Below are 22,705 nucleotides of genomic sequence, written 5' to 3' on the forward strand. Positions count from 1 at the left end.
AAGTGCTGGGATTTAAAGGCGTGCACCCCCCCACTGCCTTGCCAGTTTTTTGCATTTCTAAGTGGTTGGGAAAAAAATGAAAAGAATTTACTGACAACCAAATTTCAGTGTTGATCCTGCTACACTGTTTGTACTTTTGCCTCGGTGACAGGTGAGTTACTGCACTACTTAACTTCCTGTCTGGCCTTCACAGCTTGCCAACTCCTGATTCTATGGGAGAACTTCAGTGGGTTGGGCCACAGGATTTATTCAAACCTGCACAGCCAGTGAATGTCTACAGCCTCAACTGTTCAAGGTCGCTCTTTCCATTTGCTGAACCTCAGGCTTCCTCTTTGGCTGACCAGCCCCACTTCAGCTTGTCCCTTGACTCCCACCCACCCAGCCAAGCCACCTCCTTCGGCCTTCACACACCATCATGACATCACAACATAGATGCCCCCGTCTTTTAGTAACAGCGCAGCACAGAGCCATCACAGGCCTGCCCTCCAGGAGCGGAGCAGGAGGGCTGCCTGGCAGAGTGTCTCACACTCCAGGTTAGCCAGAAACAGCATCTGCAGCTTTGTTGCCACACAGCTCTTCTCCATCAGCCTGTCAGCCAGCAGAGTGGCTGCTGATTGCTGGAGGAGCCAGCCAATCATCTTGTCCAATTTCAGATTCTTCAGGGCTAGAAGATGCTCACCCCAGAGGCTCAAGTGCAGCACGTTTGCAGCCACACGTGCAGAAGGCCTCTGCAAAGCAATGGAAGGTGCGTCAGGATGCCTTCAACAAACACTTGGTCCACACTGTGCTGCTGGGGAGTGTCGTTTCAGGCTTGCCCAGTTCCGTCCTTCCTCCACCCTCTACCATCAGCTGCTCCCTAACGCAGCACAGACCCTGCCCATGTCAGCTCTGCTGGGACACCTTTGTCATGGAGGGAACCCACATGTCTGGGTACTAGGACTGGTACAAGAGGCCTCACCTGGTGTGGTTGCTGAGCTAACACTGTCTGAGCAGCTGCTGTGAGGAGCAACTGTGAACAGTGGGGAGTGAGAACAGTGAGGGGCGTGAACAGTGAAGCCTGTGAACAGTGAGGGGTGAGAACAGTGAGGGCCGGGAACAGTGAGGGGCATGAACAGTGAGGGGTGTGAACAGTGAGGCCTGTGAACAGTGAGGGGTGTGAACAGTGAGGCCTGTGAACAGTGAGGCCTGTGAACAGTGAAGCCTGTGAACAGTGAGGGGCGTGAACAGTGAGGCCTGTGAACAGTGAGGGGTGTGAACAGTGAGGGGTGTGAACAGTGAGGGGTGTGAACAGTGAGGGGTGTGAACAGTGAGGGGCATGAACAGTGAGGCCTGTGAACAGTGAGGGGCATGAACAGTGAGGCCTGTGAACAGTTAGGGGCGTGAACAGTGAAGTCTGAACAGTGAAGGGTGTGAACAGTGAGGGGTGTGAACAGTGAGGACCGTGAATAGTGAGGAGCATGAACAGTGAGGGGTGTGAACAGTGAGGCCTGTGAACAGTGAGGGGTGTGAACAGTGAGGCCTGTGAACAGTGAGGGGTGTGAACAGTGAGGGGTGTGAACAGTGAAGGGTGTGAACAGTGAGGGGTGTGAACAGTGAGGACCGTGAATAGTGAGGAGCATGAACAGTGAGGGGTGTGAACAGTGAGGGGTGTGAACAGTGAGGGGTGTGAACAGTGAGGGGTGTGAACAGTGAGGGGTGTGAACAGTGAGGGGTGTGAACAGTGAGGGGTGTGAACAGTGAGGGGTGTGAACAGTGAGGGGTGTGAACAGTGAAGTCTGAACAGTGAAGGGTGTGAACAGTGAGGGGTGTGAACAGTGAGGACCGTGAATAGTGAGGAGCATGAACAGTGAGGGGTGTGAACAGTGAGGGGTGTGAACAGTGAGGGGTGTGAACAGTGAGGGGTGTGAACAGTGAGGGGTGTGAACAGTGAGGGGTGTGAACAGTGAGGGGTGTGAACAGTGAGGCCTGTGAACAGTGAGGGGTGTGAACAGTGAGGGGTGTGAACAGTGAGGGGTGTGAACAGTGAGGGGTGTGAACAGTGAGGAGTGTGAACAGTGAGGCCTGTGAACAGTGAGGGGTGTGAACAGTGAGGGGTGTGAACAGTGAGGGGTGTGAACAGTGAGGGGTGTGAACAGTGAGGGGTGTGAACAGTGAGGGGTGTGAACAGTGAGGGGTGTGAACAGTGAGGGGTGTGCAGGCTGCAGAGCAGCAGGCTGAGGCCAGGTCTGTCTCGGGCTTTTCTAAGGAGCCACCTGAGTCAGACCTGTTGCAATTACTGCTCAGGTGGATTGGCCTCAGTGCTCCTGAGAGCAGGGTTTCCCTCCACATGTGGCATCTTTGTTACACATTTCTCAAAAACACATCCTTTTCTTTCTAAGCCACTCTCATTTAAATAAAATTCAAATATGTTTATTACATGTACTTCTGTATTGGGGGTGGGGCTGAAGGAGCTGGTTCTCTTCTACAGTGTGGGTCCTGGGGATTAAACTTGGCATCAGACTCGGCAGCAAGTGCCCTTAGCCACCGGGCCATCCTGCCAGCCCTAGGTTGTTGTTGTTGTTGTTGTTTTTTGTTTTTTGAGTTACCGTTGGATGTGTGTGACATGTATGAGTGTGCATGTGTGGCACACGTGTGGAGGTCAGAGCATAAGTTGGTGGGGTCAGCTCTCTCTCTTCACCTTGTGGGTTCCAGGGATTGAACTCAGTGGTCAGGTGTGCAAGCACCTTTACCTGCTGAGCCATCTCACCAGCCCATCCTTCTAAGCAACTTCTTATATGACCAAAGCCAAGAGGACAGGGGGGAATGGGGGACATGGTGCTTGCCCAACATTCATGTGGCCCTGGGTTTGAGCCCCATGAATGGGGAGCAAATGGAGCCCAAAAGAGGCATTGCTAGGACTCTGATTAAGGGCTCACTGGCCAGCTTCCTGCTCCTGTTTCTTCTTACACTTGTTCTGTAATTGGCCTTTGCCTGTATATGACAGAGTTTAACACTGTAGGGCTTGCCTAAACTTGGCCTTGACTCAGACATGAACAAGTGGCCCTCATTCACACAGTCCAAAGCCGGGGAACAGCCTCACCTTGCTGGTCTCTCGCTGGAGCAGTGACCTCACCAGCTGTCTTGCATCTGGAGGCACCGACTTGGGCATCTCAGGTAGCTGAGCTTCCTGGTAGCTGCGGCTCTCGAGGTGGGCTCTGCCTTGGCCATAGAAGGGATTGGCAAGCCCAAAGATTTCATAGGCGATGGCCCCCACAGCCCAGGTGTCAGCCTTGCTGAAGTCAATTACTGCCCTGGGGCCCGGATGGGCTGTGGACACCTGCAGGAAGCAGACAGTCAGAGATCAGGCCCCAGCAGGGCTACTATTTGTGTCCATTCATGTCACCTAAGCTGGGATCAAATCGGAACCCAGAATTTATTATTTATTTATTTAGTTTGTTTGTTTGTTTGTTTGGTTTTTTTTTTTTTTTTTTTTTTTTTTCAAGACAGGGTTTCTCTGTGTAGCTTTGCGCCTTTCCTGGAACTCACTCTGTAGCCCAGGCTGGCCTCGAACTCAGAGAGATCCGCCTGCCTCTGCCTCCCAAGTGCTGGGATTAAAGGCGTGCGCCACCACTGCTGGCTGGAACCCAGAATTTAAATGCACCGGATCAAGCTCTGGGGATCGGCCACAGCTGCCTGGTTGATGCTGACAAACGTCCAGGGACCTCAGGTCAGCCTAGTTAAAGCAGAGCAGCGGGGCAGGAAAACCTAGGAAACACCCACTAATGGCCGAACACACACACAGCAGGACTCACCTCAGGGGCCATCAGGGAACCGTTGCCACCGAGGTCCACATACCAGCTAGTGAAAGGTAACTGCAGACCGATGCGCTCGTCAGCCAGGCAGCAGCCGAAATCCGAGATCACCAGCCAGGGGCAGCTGTCTGCAGAGGCAGCAGAGCTGAGCAACAGGGTCTGCTCCTGTCCCTACAGTCCCTCCCAGGTCCCTCCAAAAGCCACCAAGACATGGATGAACCGGACTAATAGGCTGTGTCCAGGAGCCCAGGCCAGCAAGGCCTAGATGGGAGTCTTTATGAGTGAGCTCACAGTTGGGCTGGCAACAGGTACATGGAAATGCCACCCCAAAACAGGGACCCAAACCCAGGCCCAGACAGTGGACTAGATAAAGAGGGGAAGGTGAAAACTGTTCTAGTTAACTAGACATGCCCGGAGACCAAGGGACCTCAGCTTTGGGTAAATGATCTCCAAGGGTCTATACACCCTCGGAGTCATAGGTTTGAATTTGTAATGCCAATAAGTCTAATAAATGGATCTTGGGAGATAAAGGGGTTCAAACAGAGTTCCTTGAAAAAGCCAGTTCACTTAGCTTTCTAGTTACACATTTAATAATCTTAAATTTAATTTAAAAAACCTCATTTTTACTTTTGTCTACGTGTATGTCTGTCAAGTGTGTGAAGGTGCCCATGGAGGCCAGAAAAGGTCATCAGATCTCCTGGAACTGGAGTTACAAGGAGCTGGGAGCTTGCACGTGGGTGCTAGGAACTGAACTCAGGTCATCCGGAAGAGAGTAGAGCACTTAACCACTGGGCTCCTCCAACTCCTTAGAACATTCCCAGATCTGAGTGCTGCCAGTGACAGAGGAAGCCGGGTTTGTGAAGGCAGCTTTCACTGAGCGAGAATCTCCCCTCTTTTCCCTGCTTTGAGAACTGCAAGACTAATGGTATTGTTCTGCAAATCCACAGAGAGGATCCCGGGGACTGTGAGAGAGCTGCTGCCTGTCTCAGCCGTCAGATGGGGGGTCATCTCTGGTGGTGAAGCTAAAGACAGTACAGAACAGAGTAGTCAAGCTGGGAGGATAGCTCAGTGGTTACAGTGATGAGTGATGAGGACCTAGGTTTGGATCCCAGCACCCGGGAAAAAGCTGAAAGACCCTGGTCTAAAAACATAATGGAGCGCGGTGGAAGAGGCCTGGCATCAACCTCTGCCCCCCACATGTACCTCACATGTACACACACATACCCTGACCTCAGGGTCTCCATCCCCTGCCCTGAGTTCTCCCTGGAGCACTCTGGGTGTGGCCAGCACCTACCTGAGTCCAGTTCCACAAGTATGTTGTCAGATTTGAGGTCCCGATGGGCAATGCCCTGCTGAACCAGGTGGTCCACGCCCTCCAGTAACTGCAAGGTCATCATGGTAGCCAGGCGGGGACTGGGAGTGTGCTCCTGAAGGTACTGGCGCAGGGTGCAGGGGTAGCTGGCAGGGAGGACAGAATGTCTGGACATCCCAATTCCCACGGCCTCATGCACCCCCTAGGACTGGGCCTTTCTTCTTCCGGAGCTTCTGCTCTTTTGTTCCCGAGCATCCTTTCAGATCCCACCCATCCTGACCCCGAAACACAGAAGCCATGACAGTGCCGCTCCCCAGCTCCTCAGATCCATCCCTGCAGTTAGATGCCACAGAGAGGGGAGCCATGAATGTGCCAGAGCACTGGGTGGGAAGTATATGCTGGAAGATGGGATGTCTGTATCGCTCCAACAGCTCTCTCCTAGACACAGCCCTCATCTGCACGCTTTGTTCTTCCCAGAAGCTCTGTGCTCCAAGGACAGGGACCAGCTCCCACGGGAAAGGAGAAGCTGCTTCAGGGTCCCTACCCCCCACTCCCCCAACACCACCACTTACTTCTTCATTACGAGGAACAGTGTGCGACTGTGGCCCAGGCCTTCTGGGTGGAGGTGCGGTGGCAGTACATCGGGGTAGTCAGCCAGGGCCCCCGGCAGCAGGGGTACAGATGAAGTGAAGGCTCGGAGAACCCGGATGATGTTGGGGTGTGGGGCAAGCTTCTTGGGACCGCCTCTGGATCGTCTGTTCAGGCAAATGGGACAGCACATGAGACCAGCATCAGAGACGAGTGCTGGGAAGACAGCTAAGGCCACCACAGAGGCACTCATTCACTCACACAGTTACCAATATTCCCTGCAGGCTTGCCCTCTTCCAGCTACTGCACCTGCTGTGGGGCAAGACCCAACAGGGGTGACTCCTCACATTCAGTGGCTCCTCTAGTCCACCCTTTGGCTCATCTCTTCATCCCACATGGCAGAACATGGTGGATAAGGGGCCCTGGGAGCTGCCACACTCAGTCCTTGGACGTGTCACCCATCCCCTCTAAGCTCAGGGCGGACAGTGAGACAGTGATGCACTGTGCAAGGGGTTAAGACATAAAGCACGACAGTCACACTCAGCAGAGCGAACACTCGGCAATGCTGATGCTCACTACTAGTCACGTAACCAGCACTTGCTACTGGCACACTGAGTACCAGGCGCCAGCTATGAGGCTGGGAGCTTTGAGATCTAGCACAGGAGGAACTCTTTTAGCTCTCCGAGGACAGGGACCCAGCCTCTGATGCAGCCCCGCTGTAGTGGTGGCCCTTGTCCACTCCTACAGAACGCCCCACAGCCATGGCCCTACAGAGGCACAGTGGTTAACATTGTGGACAGGGTGGCTCTGTGTCCTGTGTGCCAGCTCTGCCCCTCAGGCCAAAGCTGACTGGACCAAGAGTGGGCATTCAGAACCAAAGGCAATGTGCTCATCGGTTCATCTGAGATCCTAATGGCTCAGGGGGGGAGGAACAGGCAGGTTGGTTGCTTTCTTAGGGGACACAGGGAAGGCCACAGGAAGCAAAGGCCTGCAGGAACAGAAGAGTCACAGGGAGGAAACGCCAGCGCTGAGGGTGGAGAGGAGAATGGAGGAGGGCCCAGAGATAAGCCAAGTGCAGGAGGATGCCTGCTCTGTCCTGGAGCCTTGTGGGTGAGTCCACGTGTCCTTGTCTTGACCCTCTGTGTCACAGGAGTGGGCCCTGTACTACACAGCACTGCTCTTGGCCCTGGGTCACTGGTGACAGGGACAGCAGGACCTCAGTAGGAGGCTGGCAGCGCCCTGGCAGGTGTCATAAGAGCTCTGAGGGAGTACGGGCAGGATGTGTCTGAACTAGGTCTGTCTGCAGTGCGCGGGAGCAGCCTGAGCACAGCAGACCGAGATCGTACTTCCGGGACGGTGGTGTGGAACTCAGGAGTGGGAGGGTGCGAGCGGGCAAAGATGAGAAACGAGGTGGAGAAGCAGCAAGGAGCTGAGTCCGAGACCCCTGGACGAAGGTCACGTGGACATGGCCCGAGTGCTCTAGGGGGAGTTTCTCTGGAGATCCAGCAGCACTTCTGCTATTACTCGGCACAGACACCTGGGCTGGAATGCAGAGCCAACGGGAACTGTATAAGCAGAGACACCCGGGCAAATCAGACTGAAGGCCAGACCGCCACGAAAGCCACGGGAGGGTCAGGGCTGTTTCAGAGTCTGCACACCATTGGGCTGGTGGCCAACATCAGTAGTTTCCACCTGTGGAGACAGTGCACGTGTACCACTAGGTGGCGCCACACACTGCTTTGCAGGAATTAGGACATTGTCTAGCACTCTGAACTGGCCTGTATGGAAGGTGTTCATTCCTGCTCCTCTGTGAATCAACCATCCGCATCACTAGCTGGGACGAGATGATCTTCACTCTTTCTCAAACTTAATTTATCCACAAATTGAAAATCCTTCTAGGACATCATTCACTAACCATCCACCGTGTGGCACACCAGACATGGTGCTGATGCGGGAGATACCAGGGATGCATTTGTTTTCAAAGAACCGGTGATTGCTCTGGTGGGCAAAGGGGTACTTACCTGTAAGTGACTCCTCCATACTCTCCATCCAAGGCCACCCGGCTTGCTGGGACCAGCTCCTGGCTCATTGTGCTTAAGATGGCTTCACTGGAGGAACCTGCCTGGAACATACCCACAGTGCACCTGTGAGACCTGATGGAATGTCAAGTCCATGGCCTGCCTGGGATCTGAACCAAGATCAGGCTTTGAAAGTCAAAGCGAAATAACCTCCCTAAAGCAGCAAGCCAAAACCAGTTCCCCCTGGAGCCTGGAGGGAGGTGCTACTTAGAGCACGCTTCCCACACCTCGAACCCTTGGTAGTCAAGCGGCCCTGGGCAGGAACAGAGGCCAAGATTTCAGAGCCCACAATGCTTCCCATCAGGGGCGTCTCCAGGTACCAGCAGCTCAAAGTGGCCACAGGGAGGTAGCAGTAAGCTTTGGATCAAGTTGTTGGGGTGTGGGGAAGCACAGGGCTCCTCCTGGCCAGGGAAGCCGGACACAGAAGGAGGTGTGAGGAGAGGATGGTTACATGGCTGGCCTCAAGTGAAATAACCATCAGCTCAGAACCCGTGGTTTAAACAGCTGCCACTCAGAGTGGTCCACAGACCAGAAGCCTGGGCACCATCCGAACTGGGAAAAAAATCAGACTCTTAACCCTGTCTGACAGAAGCCAAATCTGTTGTGGGTCCTGAGCCCCTGGTGGATGGTGGACACGTTACAGTGTCCACAGACAGCTCTGACTCCCATGTAAGAGAGCGGACACCTAAGCCCACAGGCCCTTCTTATGGAAAGCCTGTGAAAATCTCCCCCGTCCCTGAAGATGAAAGGTCCATCCTTACCGAGATATTCCACATCATCTTGATGGCAAAGGGAAAGGCGGGGGCCCGCTCCCCATCTGCTCCCTTTGGGAGGACATCTGGGCTTTTCCTTAGAAGGCCAACGCACTTGGCCTTCTCCAGGTGCTGGGACAGTGTGGGCACAGTGGCTTCGTACACAGCAGCGCTGCAGCCCTTGCCGATGGACTGTCCTATCAGGTAATCCTCCAGACGGAAGCCCTGCCAGCACGGTGTGTCCAGTGGGTCAGACACTAGCTTGTTTTTCTGTGTAAAAATTGCCTGTGAGGAAAAAGAAGGCGCTCTGATCCGGGGGCTCTAGTAAGGCCACCACAGAGCAAACACAAGACGGGGAGAGGCACAGCGAGGCAGGGTCCTCACCAAGACTGCTACCTTGACTTTAAGTATGGGCTTGTCCTGGGTACGGACTAGCCTGCCTCTGTCTCATTGTCTAGGACAGTCTTTCTCACATATCCCTTCACTGTGACCAGAGACAGTTCAATGCAGGCCCTGCATCTGTGGCTTCAACCAACTGCAGGTGGAAAAGAGTCTTTAAAAATTGCAACTGCAGCCCCAAGGTGGTGGTGCATGCTTTTAATCCCAGCACTCGGGAGGCAGAGGCAGATGGATCTCTGTGAGTTTGAGGCCAGCCTGGTCTACAGAGTGAGTTCCAGGACAGCCAGGGCTATACAGAGAAACCCTGTCTCAAAAAAAAAAATTTGTAACCGCAGTCCAAAATGCTGGTGTACACCTGTAATCCCAGCACTCAGGAGGATCATGAGTCTGACCCTGAGCCACATTGCTGTGGAACAATTATCTTGTACACTGTAAAGATTTTTCACTTGAATTGGCTTAATAAAACGCTTATTGGCCAGTAGCCAGGCGGGAAGTGTAGGTGAAGTGTAACACGAATTCCTAAATGGTCTTAATAAAAAACCCAGGGCCAGATATTGGGGTAAATGCTGAAAGATCAGAAAGACAAAGGAACAAGCCATAGCCACCACCTCTTACCGCACCAATTCCTCAGCCTGAAAAAGCCTCAGCCGATAGGCCTCTAGCTGAATGAGCTTCCTCCACCAAAAAGGCTTTAGTTCCTGTCTCCTCACACCTTATATATCTTTCTCTGCCCACCCATACTATTTCCTGCCTCAACTTTCCTAGTGCTGGGATTAAAGACATGTGACTCCCAAGTACTGGGATTAAAGGTGTGTGCCACCACTTCCTAGCTCTGTTTCTCTCCTAGACTGAGTTAATCTCATGTAGTCCAGGGTGGCTTTAAACTCAGAGATCCAGACTGATCTCTGCCTCCTGAGTGCTAGGATTAAAGATGTGTGCCATCACTGCCTGGCTTCTTTGTTTAATCTAGTGGCTTGTTCTGTTCTCTAATCTTCAGGTAAATTTATTAGGGTACACATATATCACCACAGCAGGGCAACCAAACTAAGAATGCTGGGAAGAGGAAGGGCAGTGTCAGAAGTCACTAGCCAGATGCAGAGGAAGCAAGATGAGAATGTTGTACTGAGAAAAGGTACCAAGCCATGTGGCTAAACATAGATAAGAATAACGGGTTAATTTAAGTGTAAGAACTAGTTAGTAATTGTAGAGAGCCGTGCACGGCCGCGCTGCAAGGATGGCACCGGCATCCGGCTTCTGCCTTCCCGATGGCAGGTGCTCCTTATTTGATCTGGCTTGCTTCTGCACACCTGGACCTAATCTGTCTTGCTTGCGTAAGTCTGACCCTAGCGGCATTGTCCACGTGGCACCACGGGGTTGATTGCCCAGTGGCTATAAAGGGCGTGGGCTGGCTTGAGAGAGAGAGAGAGAGAGAGAGAGAGAGAGAGAGAGAGAGAGAGAGAGAGAGAGAGAAAAGAAGAAGAAGATTCCTGAATTTTATTCAAGGTTCCTGAATAAACTGCTTGGAGAAGAGCCTGGCGTTGCGTCTTCCTTGCTGGTCGAGGCGGACTCGACAAGTAATAAGCCAGAACTACTGGCTGAGCATTATAAGTAATATTAAGCCTCTGAGTGGTTATTTGGGAACTGGTGGGCAGGAGAGAACCATCTGTCTATAGCCATAGAGTGAGACCTTGTTTTTATGTTGTTTGGTTTTTAGAGACAGGTTTCTCTGTGTAGCCCTGGCTGTCCTGGAACTCACTCTGTGGACCAGGCTGGCCTCCACTTCACAGAGATCCACTTGCCTCTGCCTCCTGGGTGCTGGAATGAAAAGGTATGCTCCAACACGGCCCCAAACAAGTAATTTATATGTACATTTTTTTCCTTGCCACTATTCTATGAACAACCCAGTAAGCTGCTCTTCACATGGCATTTGTTCAGGTCCTTGTAACACCACAACAGGCACTGTCAGTGATGTAGAGATGATTTACAGCACACAGGAGGTGCATAGGTCCATACAAAACCATACAAAGTTCTTATCTATCTGAGGGCTAGACTTTTTCTATCTGAGGGGAAAATAAGAAAACACATGCTCTCTGATGATAACTTTCTCTTTTACTTCATCTTATGAAATTTCTTTCTAAAAATCTATCTCTACACAGCTACATTCTTAACATACACTATATCTCTCTCTTTATATACATACATCTCTCTCCTCAGAACCATATATTTCTATACATAGTTAAATCCTCTTTACATAGCTCCACATCTCTTCTATACACATTTCTTCTCTCTACTCTGCTACATTCCTTCCCACACTACTAGATCATTCACTCACTCTTTACTCATTCACTCTCTCTCTCACTCACTCACTCACACTCCTCTACACACACACTCTCTCCCCTACATCTCTTTTCTATATAGCTACACAAGCTCTCTCTTCTACCCAGCTCTCTCTGCACACACCTCCGGGTCTCTCAGCACACACCCACACCCCCCCACACCCCCACACACACCCTCTGCCCAGCTCTTTACACAGCAGCTCTCTACCTAGCTCTACACAGCCCCTTATCACAGCCAAACTCTGGACAATTATACTTACATTTTCAGGGTCCAACCCATTCTCATAGCACATGATAAGTCACCATTTTTCTCAGGCTAGGGAGGTCACACTGACCAGCCAGCCAGTAACACTTGGCCATGCACGTAGCTCTTTCCCAGACAGAAAGTGACATTGAAATTCAGGACTTAACAATAACAGTTAGTTGGCTGAACCCTGAGTCCTGTAACATAAACTGAGGCTGGGAGTATGTGCAGAAAGTCAATTACTGCAGAGGGCTATGTCTACCAAAGTTGCTTCAAGTCTGACCTTGACTCAGCAATAAACACCTGAGAATCTGTCCCTGTGTACTCTCTGCAGGGGCAGCTAGTCTGTTTTAAATTTGTTCTGAAGTCTAAAATTAGCTGTCTTTGTGACTTGAATACTGTTACTTTCCTGTGTCAGTTATAAAAAATATTCTAGTATTATTTCTATTCATCAGAATTATGCAGATTAAGCAGAAATCATCTTCCTGACCACACAGCTACGTATGTGCCCAATAGATGGAATATTTTCACAAGATAAACACACAAGCAGTGGGAAGACACCCACAGCAGTTCTTAGGGAAGAAATGCAGTGGTACACGAGAGAAATTACAGACAGGAGCAACTGGCTATTTACAGTCAGTGACCCCATGGCCTTGCCAGGTGGGGCTCCCCATCAGAGAGTTATTCATCTGGTGGGTCGACCTGTTGAACACTAGTTGTCACCTGCTGTATACTTCCACGGCCTCTGGCACCATCTTATCGAAGGGACATGAACTGGTATCTGTGGATTTTGATTCTGAATGGGACCTAGGACCCATTCCCTGTGGACACCAAGGGACAACTGTGGCTTGTCCTAGAGCTTTGCCAGGCAGGGTTATGCATGCCTACAGTTGTTTATTTCTGGGGTGCTGGCGCCTTCCCTATGCTAGGCAAGTGCTCTGTCACTGAGCTACACCCCAGCTCTGAGTGTCTCTCTGTATTACTGCAGCTGCCTTTCCTGAGTTCCCTCATGAATTCTCCCCCAGACCCCCATCTGCATTCTTGCTGTGTCCAGCACACCCCTATCTACTCAAGCCCAGCTTAGGTCTTCCTTTCTCCATAACCAGCCCTGGGGACCAGCCTGTCACATGCCTTCTGCAGTTCCCAAGGCACTGGGTCCTTAGACGCTACTATACCTTGAACTGAAGCTTCTCACTGTTTAATACATGGAAATGGGTGTTCCCTTGGCATCAGCTTCATAAACCCCAGGGGCAGGAGAGATATCTGCAGAATAATCCCCATCAACCAGGGTTTGAGAACAAGATATTTTTAACTTTTTATTTTGAAGTAATTACTCTCACAGGAAGTTGCAAAAACAGCACAAAATGTCCCTTGTACCCTTTTCCCGGCTTTCCCAATGGCAACACCCTTACAGTGGTAGCACAATTGTCACAACGACGTAAGTCCACAGATCACTACAGACCATACTCAACTGTCACTACATTTAAAAAACTTGCACGTGTGTGTGTGTGTGTGTGTGTGTGTGTGTGTGTGTGCATGCATGTGCAGCCCCATACAATCTTACTTCATGTGGATTCACGTGATCACCTCCAAGTCCACATGCAGGGCTGCTCCGTGGCCGCAGGGCTGCTCCATGGTCACATGGCCCCTTGGCTCTCCCACCATCTCTACTGCCGTCACCTCCCCTGTCTCTGGCTTCCCTGTTCAGTTTTCCCACTGCAGTTACCTCGTGCCAAGAGAGTTAGTAACTGCTCGTTACTGCTGAGGAATATTTTATTATGGATATAACATGGCTTGTGTTACTCTTCATGCATGGGTGGATATTTGTTTTGTTTGTGGTATTATAAATAATTTTGCGCCAGATGGCGGTAGCTCACGCTTTTTGTTGTTGTTGTTGTTGTTTTGTTTTGTTTTGTTTTTCGAGACAGGGTTTCTCTGTGTAGCTTTGCGCCCTTCCTGGGACTCACTTGGTAGCCCAGGCTGGCCTCGAACTCACAGAGATCCGCCTGGCTCTGCCTCCTGAGTGCTGGGATTAAAGGCGTGCACCACCACCGCCCGGCTAGCTCACGCTTTTAACCCCAGCACTTGGGAGGCAGAGCCAGGCGGATCTCTGTGAGTTTGAGGCCAGCCTGGTCTACAGAACAAGATCCAGGACAGACACCAAAACTACACAGAGAAACCCTGTCTCAAAAACCAAAATAATAATAATAATAAATAAATAAAATAAATAATTTTGCTACCATCATTTATATACAGCACTAAGAGACTTATATTTAAATTATGAAATTCTTTTCTTTAGTGATAGGGTCTCATTACATATATCCCTGGCTAGCCTGGAACTTGCTATGAAAATCAGGCTCTCCCTAAACTCAGAGATCGGCCTACTTGTGCCTACCACAAGTGCTCAGAGTAGAGGTATGGGCCTCCATGCCCAGCATAAATTGTCAAATATATATAACATAAATTTTAAGCATTTTAAATGTACAGTTCTGCAGTGTCAAGAATGTTCATGTTGCTAAACAACCACTATTACCATTCATCTGCAGAACATTATTCATCCTGCAAAACTGAAACTCGGTCCTTACTATACAAGGACACTCCATTCTTCCGCCTCTCTGACTGTGAACCTTTAGAAGCCTGGCTTCTAGACTGGAACCATATACTGTCCTCAAGGTCGATCCACTTATAGTCAGTTCCAGAATTTCCTTCCCTTTCAAAGACTGAATAATATCCTATATTGTGTGTACACACCACTCTTTGTCACCTGCTGTATACTTCCACTGCCCCCAGCACCATCTTATCCAAGGGACATGAACTGGTATCTGTGGATTTTGATTCTGAATGGGACCTAGGACCCATTCCCTGTGGACACCAAGGGACAACTGTGGCTTGTCCTAGAGCTTTGCCAGGCAGGGTTATGCATTCATGCACTGAGGGACACCAGGGTCACTTCTACCCCGTGGCTACTACAAATAAGCAGCCTTGAGCTTGAGTGTGTGAAGGTCTGCCCACCCTTTCCATCATGTCAAGTATCCGTGGAGAAGTGGAATCACTAGACGGGGTGATTCTGTTTTTAACTCTTTGGAGGGTTAGGGTTAGGGTTAGAGTTACCATTTTCCAAAGCAACTGCAGCACACAGGTTTTTGGGTGAATGTTTCTGTTTTCCCAGTAGATGCTGATGACTTTAACGACAGACCGGTGTGGTAAACACATATTTAATTTTGTGTTGCTTTTCCTTTGCGACAACCACCAGTAAGGCATGGGGGATCCCATTTTCCCACCCTCACCACATCTGCCATTGTCCTTATTTTGATTTTTAGCTGTTCTAGTAAGTGTGCACGGATACCTCATCTCATTTTAACGTGCACTTGTCAAATGGCCAGTGGTGCTGGAAATCTTCACACATGCTTCCTTGTCACCTGTACTCACACCTCTATTTGTTCGCTTGCTTGCTTGGGACAGGGTCTCGCTGTGTAGCTATGTAAGACACACGCATGTGATCCTAGTATTAGAAATGGGAAGTAGATAGAGGAAACGCTTGCTTGGTCCTTCCTTGATCGATGTCTTTGAGCATCGTGCTTCATCCTCTGCCCCTCAGCCCGACCTTGTAAGATTCAGGGGCTACACTCACTCGGCAAGTGGTTCCAAACCCCAGGACAAAGGCTGGGCCTCCCAGGAGAAGGCTGAGTTCTGCAGCTGTCAACCTGCAGACGTGAACTGCACAGCCAGCTCTTCCCTGGGCCTGCCTGCGGGATTTAGATCTGCCAGCCCAGCATGAGCCAAGTCCTCAAAATAAAGTCCCCATCTCTAAATATACACATCCCCATTGGTTTTGTTTGTCTGGGTGACCTTGACTAGAAGACTTTGGGAGTAGAAAGAGAGGTCGCTGTGCTATTTTAAGAGTTTAAAAGGCTGAAGAACTCCCACGTATCCAGTGATAACCCTGCTCAGGTTCACTAAAACATTAGATGCGTTGTGTTCTCCCAGGCCTCTCTGTAGTTTCTGCTCGGCCTCTCATCCATTGTTTGGCTAAACTGGAGCGGCACTCTGGCTCAGCAGAGGGCACAGGCTTTGAGAGGGTGGACTTTGGGCAGTGTGACTTTGAGTAAGTCATCTCACCTTTCTTGAATATGTGTCCTCCATGACAACTACATCAAGGGATAAGAGTGTCACGATTTTTAGAAAACGTATACAAAGCATAGTGGCACATGCCAATAATCCCAGCACTTGGGAGAGGGAGACAGGAAGGTCAGAAGTTCAAGGCCAACCTGGGCTACATATACAAATCAGAGCTGCCCTCCACCCCCCACAAGCCCCAAAAGAAAAGAAAAACAAATTTACTCAAAGCCACTTGCCATAATGTAACAGGAACTAATAATTAGCAACACCTCTTCTAAAACACACTGTTTGTAAAAGAAATGCAAAGTGCTGGCATATCAGGGCCATCAGTAACTGGAAGTAAGTCAGACTTAATTGATGATTTCCAACTTACACTTCAGTCAAAGATAGACCTTAATCTTATCCCTTGACCCACTACCAGGTCTCGGTATGCCCTCATGATATGCTCCTAGACGACACATAACGAAGATGCCACCCGCCACTTAGTACAGTTCACGAGTACCCCACCCCTTGAATTGCCCAATCACGGCTCAGGGCCCTGCCCTTCCCAATGCCCACGCCCTATCTCAGATTTGTGGTTCAATCTCAGACCCGCCTACACTAAGGCTCAGAGCCTGACTCCACAACCTCTGACGCCTGGTTCTGTGCCCGCCCCCAATCAGCGGGCGCAAACTTAATGGCTCTAGAACCACTTTCCAGACCTGCTCCTAGCCACGCCTCCGCCCTAAACTAGCGTTCCCTATTTCCTCCAGACTCGTGGGGCCTCCACACCCCTGCTTCCAGCTGTGGTTCTAATTGTAGCCTCTCCCTCTCTGGCCCCAGGTCCTTGCCGGATTCCAGCCCCTGACCCTAGCCTCGCCTTCGCCATAGCGCCACTTCAGTTGTGGCTCCGCCCCCTAGGACTCAGGGCCCGCCCCCGGCCCAGCCCCACTCCCGACCACTTTCCTAACCCCGCCTCCTCCCGGCCAGGCCCCGCCCTCACCCCGCCCCGTCTGGCCTAAAGTCTGAACTCCCGGCCCCGGGCTGCCCGCCCACCGCTGCGCTCACCTGGATCTCCTGACAGGCCGAGGCGGCCCGCCGGCCCTCCGCCTGCTTCTCCTCGATCAACCCCAGCCCCAGCCCGAAGGCCAGGAAGGCTGCTCGGCCGCAAGGGCCCGCGCCGCCCCGGGCCCGCACCACGAACTGCCGCTGGATCCGCGCCGCCAGCCCAGCCACCGACTGGCGGAAGAAGCGGTAGCGGTCGGGAAGGGGGAGCCCGAGCGGGCCTGGCTGTGCTCTGGGGCCTGCGGCCCGGCCCGGGCGCTCTCCGCGGCCCCAGGCTGCCGCTGGGCCAGGCTTCCCCAAGCCCGAGACCGGGCCGGGCTTGGCCGCGAAGCGCAGCAGCAGCGCCCGACCCAGTTGCAGGCCTCGGCCCAGCGCCTGTCGCACCGCCATGGTGGCGCGGAGACCCGATCCCACTGCCACCGCCACAATCGTCCGGGAGGCCGAGGACAACAAACTTCGTGGGCGGAGCCCATGCGCAGGCGCGTGGGTGGGGCGGGGCCGCGGCAGTTCCCCGGCTCGGTGCACGAGGGCGCTGTCTGCTCATCTGCGTCTCTCCTAACCTGGCTGGTTTGCACTTTGAACTCTGGTGGAGCGGTTGCGAAACAACTTCACCGGCCCTGGTTAAGATGAGAAATTGAGTCAGTAAACTAATATTTGTTATCAATCACCGATCCAGGCCACTTACACCTTTAAACTGATTTAACTTCCCCGCCAATGATAGAAGAGTGCCAATTTTGTAGATAAAAGAGTGCTGTGTTTTCAGATTGCATGCAGGTATTAGAGCCCAGGTTGAAGATCAAGCTGCCCGGGCTGTTGAGGGCCTTGTCTCTTCTCCCCCACCCCCAGTGCCCTCATGCTCCTGTACAGGTCGCAGGTTCCAGAACGTCTTAGGACTCAGAGGCAAATCTTGACCAAAAGCCACAATTTATGCCTACTGAGTGCTGGAATTAAAGGCGTGTGCCCCCACACTCAGATTTCCAGATTTAAAAAAAAAATCCCAAGAGGCTGGAGAGATGGCTTATCCATTCAGAGCACCGGCTGCTGCTCTTACAGAGGACCCAGGTTTAATTCCCAGCACCCACATATTGGCTCACAATCATCTTTACCTCCAGTTCCAGGGGTCCAACACTGTCTTCTGGCCTCCTCAGGCACCAGGTACACAAGTGGTGGACAGACATATATGTAGGAAAACCATGCATATAAAACAAAACAAAACAACAACAAAAACCCTGAGGTCCAGGGATCTAACTCAGGTTCCAATGTTTGCAAATCAAACTTATTTGCATACGTGTGTGTGAGTGTGTGTGTATGTGTGTGTGTGTGTGTGTGAAGTTTACCTATAGAAATCAGGCAACTGCCAAGGGGTCCATATTTGAATGGTAGGTACAAAGTATGTGTATATAAGATATGTATCTTTAGATATTCAGATGAGAACCCAGTAGTTTCACACTTACTTGTAGACTCACAGAATGCATATATATGCTCCTTAAGAAGGTTCAGAGTACTGGGTATGGTGGCCCACGTAGAGAGTTCCAGGCCAGCCAGGGATACATAGTGACATAAAAAAAATCATTCCAAGCCGGGTGGTGGAGGTGCACGCCTTTACTCCAAGCACTCGGGAGGCAGAGACAGGTGGATCTCTGTGAGTTCAAGGCCAGCCTGGTCTACAGATAGAGTTCCAGGACAGGCTCCAAAGCTACACAGAGAAACCCTGTCTCAAAAAACCAAAAAAAAAAAAAAAAAAGTCATTCCAGCCAGGTGTAGTGATACATGCCTTTAATCCCCTAGCACTCGGGAGGCAGAAGTAGGTGGATCTCTGAGTTCGAGGTCAGCCTGGTCTACAGATGAAGTTCCAGGACAGCCAGAGCTGTTACACAGAGAAATCCTGTCTTGAAAAATAAATAAATAAATAAAAAGGACAAACGTTGTTACTCAATTTACACAATGTTCAAAGGCAGTGAGACTGATCTGTAGTGTTAGGAGTCAGGACGCTGAGTGCTGGTGACCTCTTTCATGACCTGTGTGCCCATGTGATGAATTCATGTCGCTCACTGTACACTCAGATCTATGCAGTGCAATTTTCTGTTCTCTTCGCTGCCTCCTGTAACATGCTCTACCCCTGAGCCCCAGACCCTGAGTACTCTATTTCCATAGGAATTTTGTGGTGGGCCACCTCCTCAGTACTGGGGTTATAGGATGCAGCTACAGGATGCACACTGAGGATCAAATCCCGGGTTTCATTTGCGGTAGGCTAGCTCTCTACCCGCTCAGCTCCATCCCCAGCAGGATTTGTTTTCTAATCTCCTGTAACATAATCCTTTTCCATGAGGCTTGTGATGAGTCCTTAGCCTGAGAAGGGCATCCTTTGGAGTTCAGGAGTGCGTTTGTTATAAGCCTCGGGATTTGTTCTTCTAAGCTGCAGGCAGTCGTACTACCCTGGGATAGGTAACCCGCCTGCTGGAAATGAATTCTCCAGACTAATGTTAATTAACCTGCTGTTGTAAATTGGATGTGCTCCCGTCTCCTTCTTAGGGGAAGTCTTAGCTGCTTCTGACAGGTCTGGGCCGAGCACAGCGTGAAGCCTGATTCCTGGGCAGATATCTGTATAGAAAGGTAATGTCTGCACCTAGCTCCTGGCAGGGCCTGAGGACCTCTGTGCGCTCCACCTGTCATCTGTGATAGGGGCCCAGAAGGTAGCTTTCTTCCAACCCTCCTCACCTCCCTTCTATTTACATTTATGGGGAGGTGTGTGCTTCTCTGCGCATGTAGAGGCCAGAGGCCAACATCAAGTGTTCTCTCCTCCTTTGCTGTCCACAGTGTTTATTTGTTTATTTGTTTTTGAGACCTGGTCCCTCACTGAGCTTGAAGCACACCCATTTGCCTGGAGTGACTGACTGGTGAGCTTTGGGATCTGCCTGTCTCTGCCCCTCCACTCTCAATGCTGGGCTTACAGACATGCACTGCTGCACCCAGCTTTTATGTAGGCATTGGGATTCGAACTCAGAACCTCATGTTTGTGCAGCAAATACTTTACCAGACAAGCCATCTTCCCAGCCCCCATTTGTCCTGTGATGGGAACCTTTCTGTGGCACCAAGAGTCACAGAGATGGCTAATCCCCAGTTCCCTATAACGTCTCCCCAGCTTGGCACTGATACCCAAGAAGGTCAAAATGGGGATGTGGGACATGGCCTTCTGTGGAGAATCCTGCTTACATTGCAGGTTTAATAGTCTATACGAGACCGCCGTTCATCCACAGCACATCAGACAGCAGCTATGTGCCAGACTAGTTTTGATCTGCTCAGAGACAAGAATGAGGGCACAGAAAGGGTGCTGGGAAGGCCACTGGGCCCGTCTCTGGTCTACTTCCCTGCCGCGGGCATCCTGTGTCTGCATAGCACCCTCCCTCCATGCACAAGGGACATCTGAGTTTTGGTAAAGTATGTAATATTCCTAAGCAGCAGCGTTTAACCTTCTCCCAAAGGACATGAGGGGAAAAGCCGATGCTAATGGAAAAATGGAAAAGGCAAGAGCTGAAAAAAAAAAAACAAAAAAAAACAACAGCCTTTGAGTGCGCTTGTCCTTTCCTTTCCGGACAGCATCCCTTGGCACTGGCTCACCAGCTCATCACTCTGTCCCCTCCTGGCAGAGATGGACACATTTTCCCAAAACAGCAATGCCCTCTAACCACAGCCCATTTCAGAAACGCTCTGTGAACTCGGGGGGGCGGGGGGGGGGGGCTGGCAGGCTGCTGGAACTGTTGACAGAGCAAAGCTCAGACCAGGTCAAAATCCTGCCCCCTAAAGCTCCTTGGCTGGAGGCCTTAGAGGTTACCATCAGAACACAGTGGACAGACCGCGACATTTCACAGGGAGGAAGCATCACCATGGTGCCTGGGCCAAGACGGGACATGGTGGGCAGTGGGACAGGGAGTCGCCATATTGTTGAGAAGTCCGGCTGTGTGTGGTTTGTGCTGTTCATTTTCGGCTGCCCTGTAATGACGACTCATGGAAAAAACACAGCTGTGCCACCTGCTGCAAAGTCCTCTCCAGGCTCTCTGTCCTGGCTTACTGCTCTTAGGACAAAGTCCAAGATCCTCATCTGGGCACAGAGTGTTCTTCGCCATTTATCCGGCATCTTTCTGTCCCTCTCCTTCCCTAAGGCCCAGCAATACTAGGAGCATTTGCTGTTCCCCAGTCATCTCTCTGATCCCGATGGTCTAATCTACCTCTCCAAGTCTCCATTCACACTCAGGGGCCCCGAAGCCTCTTGACTTTCTCTGGAATGGGACTGGAAGCTCTTTCTCTCTCCCCATGTAACATGTGAGTTCTTTAAGAAGCGGTGTGTGTGTGTGTGTGTGTGGGGGGGGGTTGTTGTAGTTTTTAAATCTGGCTTCCCTGGCACCTAATGAAAGGCTGTCTGGGTCCCCAGCCCTTGTTTGAAAGTCTTCTGGGAAAAGCCTTCAGCTGACTGACTTTCTCTGCTACATTAAGAAAAATGTGGCAGCTGTTTCCAGTCCCAGCTCTCCCCAAGCCTTGCCTCCAGCCCAGAGGCAACAAAGTTTTACTTTTGAGCTATTTTTTAAAAATAGTTTTCTGTAACACAAATTGCTAAATGGTCTTATTAATAAAAAACTCAGAGCCAGATATTGGGGTAAATTCTGAAAGATCAGAGAGGTAGAGAGCAAGCCACTAGTTTTTTGTTTTTTGTTTTTTTTTTCTTTTTTAGCTGAGAATCAAACCCAGGGCCTTGCACTTGCTAGGCAAGCGCTCTACCACTGAGCTAAATCCCCAACCCCGCCACTACTTCTTACCCCTACAAAGTCCTCCGCTAAAAGAGAGAGTGATTGGACCTGTGGCACACGCCTTTAATCCCAGCACTCAGGAGGCAGAGCCAGGCGGATCTCTGTGAGTTCGAGGCCAGCCTGGGCTACAGAATGAGTTTCGGGAAAGGCACAAAGCTACACAGAGAAACCCTGTCTCAAAAAACAAAACAAAACAAAAAAACAAACAAAAAACAAAACAAAACAAAAAACAAACAAAAAGAGAGGAACCTTGTCTCAAAAAAACCAAACAAACCAAAAAACAACAACAAAAAAAAAGAAAAGAAAAGAAAAAAGAAAGTGATTTCCTGTTTCCTCACGCCTTATATACCTATCTGTGTCCTGCCATTTTACTTCCTGGGATTAAAGGCGTGTGTACTTCCCAAGCAAAGGCATGAGATCTCAAGCGTTGGGATTAAAGGTGTGTGCCATCACACCTGGCTGTGTTCTCAGTGTGGCCTTGAACTCACAGAGATCCAGATGGATATCTGTCTCCCTAGTGATAAGATTAAGGGTGTGTGCCACCACTGTCTGGCCTCTATGTCTAATCTAGTGGCTGACTCTGTCCTCTGATCCCCAGGTAAGTTTATTGGGGTCACAATATATCACCACAGTTTCCCCTACATCGACTACTGCTTTCCCCCACTCCGTTTTTTCTTGAAACAGGGTTTCATGTAGCCCATGCAGATCTCATATTGTATATGTAGTAGAGGATGGCCTTGAACTTCTGATCCTCTCCAGTGCTGGGAATACAGGCATGCCTTACTTCAGCTGGTTTACCGTGGCTATGAGGAGAGAACCCAGAGCCTGGTGCTTATAGATAAGCATTCTTCTGATAGAGCTACACCCACAGCTGTGCAACTCCTGATTTAGAAGAGAGAGCTATTTCAGGGGCTAGGCTGGCCATGCCACAGCCTCCCTGTCTTGGAACGCATGGTGTTCTTTGCAATCAGGTGGACTCCCACACAGGGCCAGCCATGCTTGCTTCTGCTGACCCTCCTGCCACTGGTATCCTTTCTTGTCTCCTTTTCCTTTCCTTGCCCACGTACATTTTCAACACCTGTATTTTTAGAATGCCCAGGACCTGGTATTTATGGCCCTATGTGAGCACAAAGGATAGGGACTGGGCCTCAGGGAATCGCTTCCAGCGTAGGATGTGTGGAAACAGTTGGAGGTGTGATCAATCTTCATTGTCAACGTGACGGGTTTAGAAGCATGCAGG

The 22,705-nt window shown here is 50.7% G+C and overlaps 1 protein-coding gene across 1 annotated transcript; it reads right to left on the reverse strand.

The window, feature by feature from the left end:
• Nucleotides 1-227: 227 nt before the first annotated feature.
• Pink1 (PTEN induced kinase 1) lies at nucleotides 228-17,135 on the reverse strand. Its single transcript, XM_059255269.1, has 8 exons — nucleotides 16,667-17,135; nucleotides 8,531-8,806; nucleotides 7,713-7,813; nucleotides 5,676-5,858; nucleotides 5,086-5,249; nucleotides 3,792-3,919; nucleotides 3,080-3,316; nucleotides 228-728 (listed from the first exon to the last, which is right to left on the reverse strand). The coding sequence occupies exons 1-8, from the start codon at nucleotides 17,051-17,053 to the stop codon at nucleotides 471-473; spliced, it is 1,734 nt and encodes a 577-aa protein (XP_059111252.1). The 5' UTR covers nucleotides 17,054-17,135; the 3' UTR covers nucleotides 228-470.
• Nucleotides 17,136-22,705: the final 5,570 nt, after the last annotated feature.

Source organism: Peromyscus eremicus, chromosome 2 (assembly GCF_949786415.1).
Source record: "Peromyscus eremicus chromosome 2, PerEre_H2_v1, whole genome shotgun sequence".
Lineage (NCBI taxonomy): Eukaryota > Metazoa > Chordata > Mammalia > Rodentia > Cricetidae > Peromyscus > Peromyscus eremicus.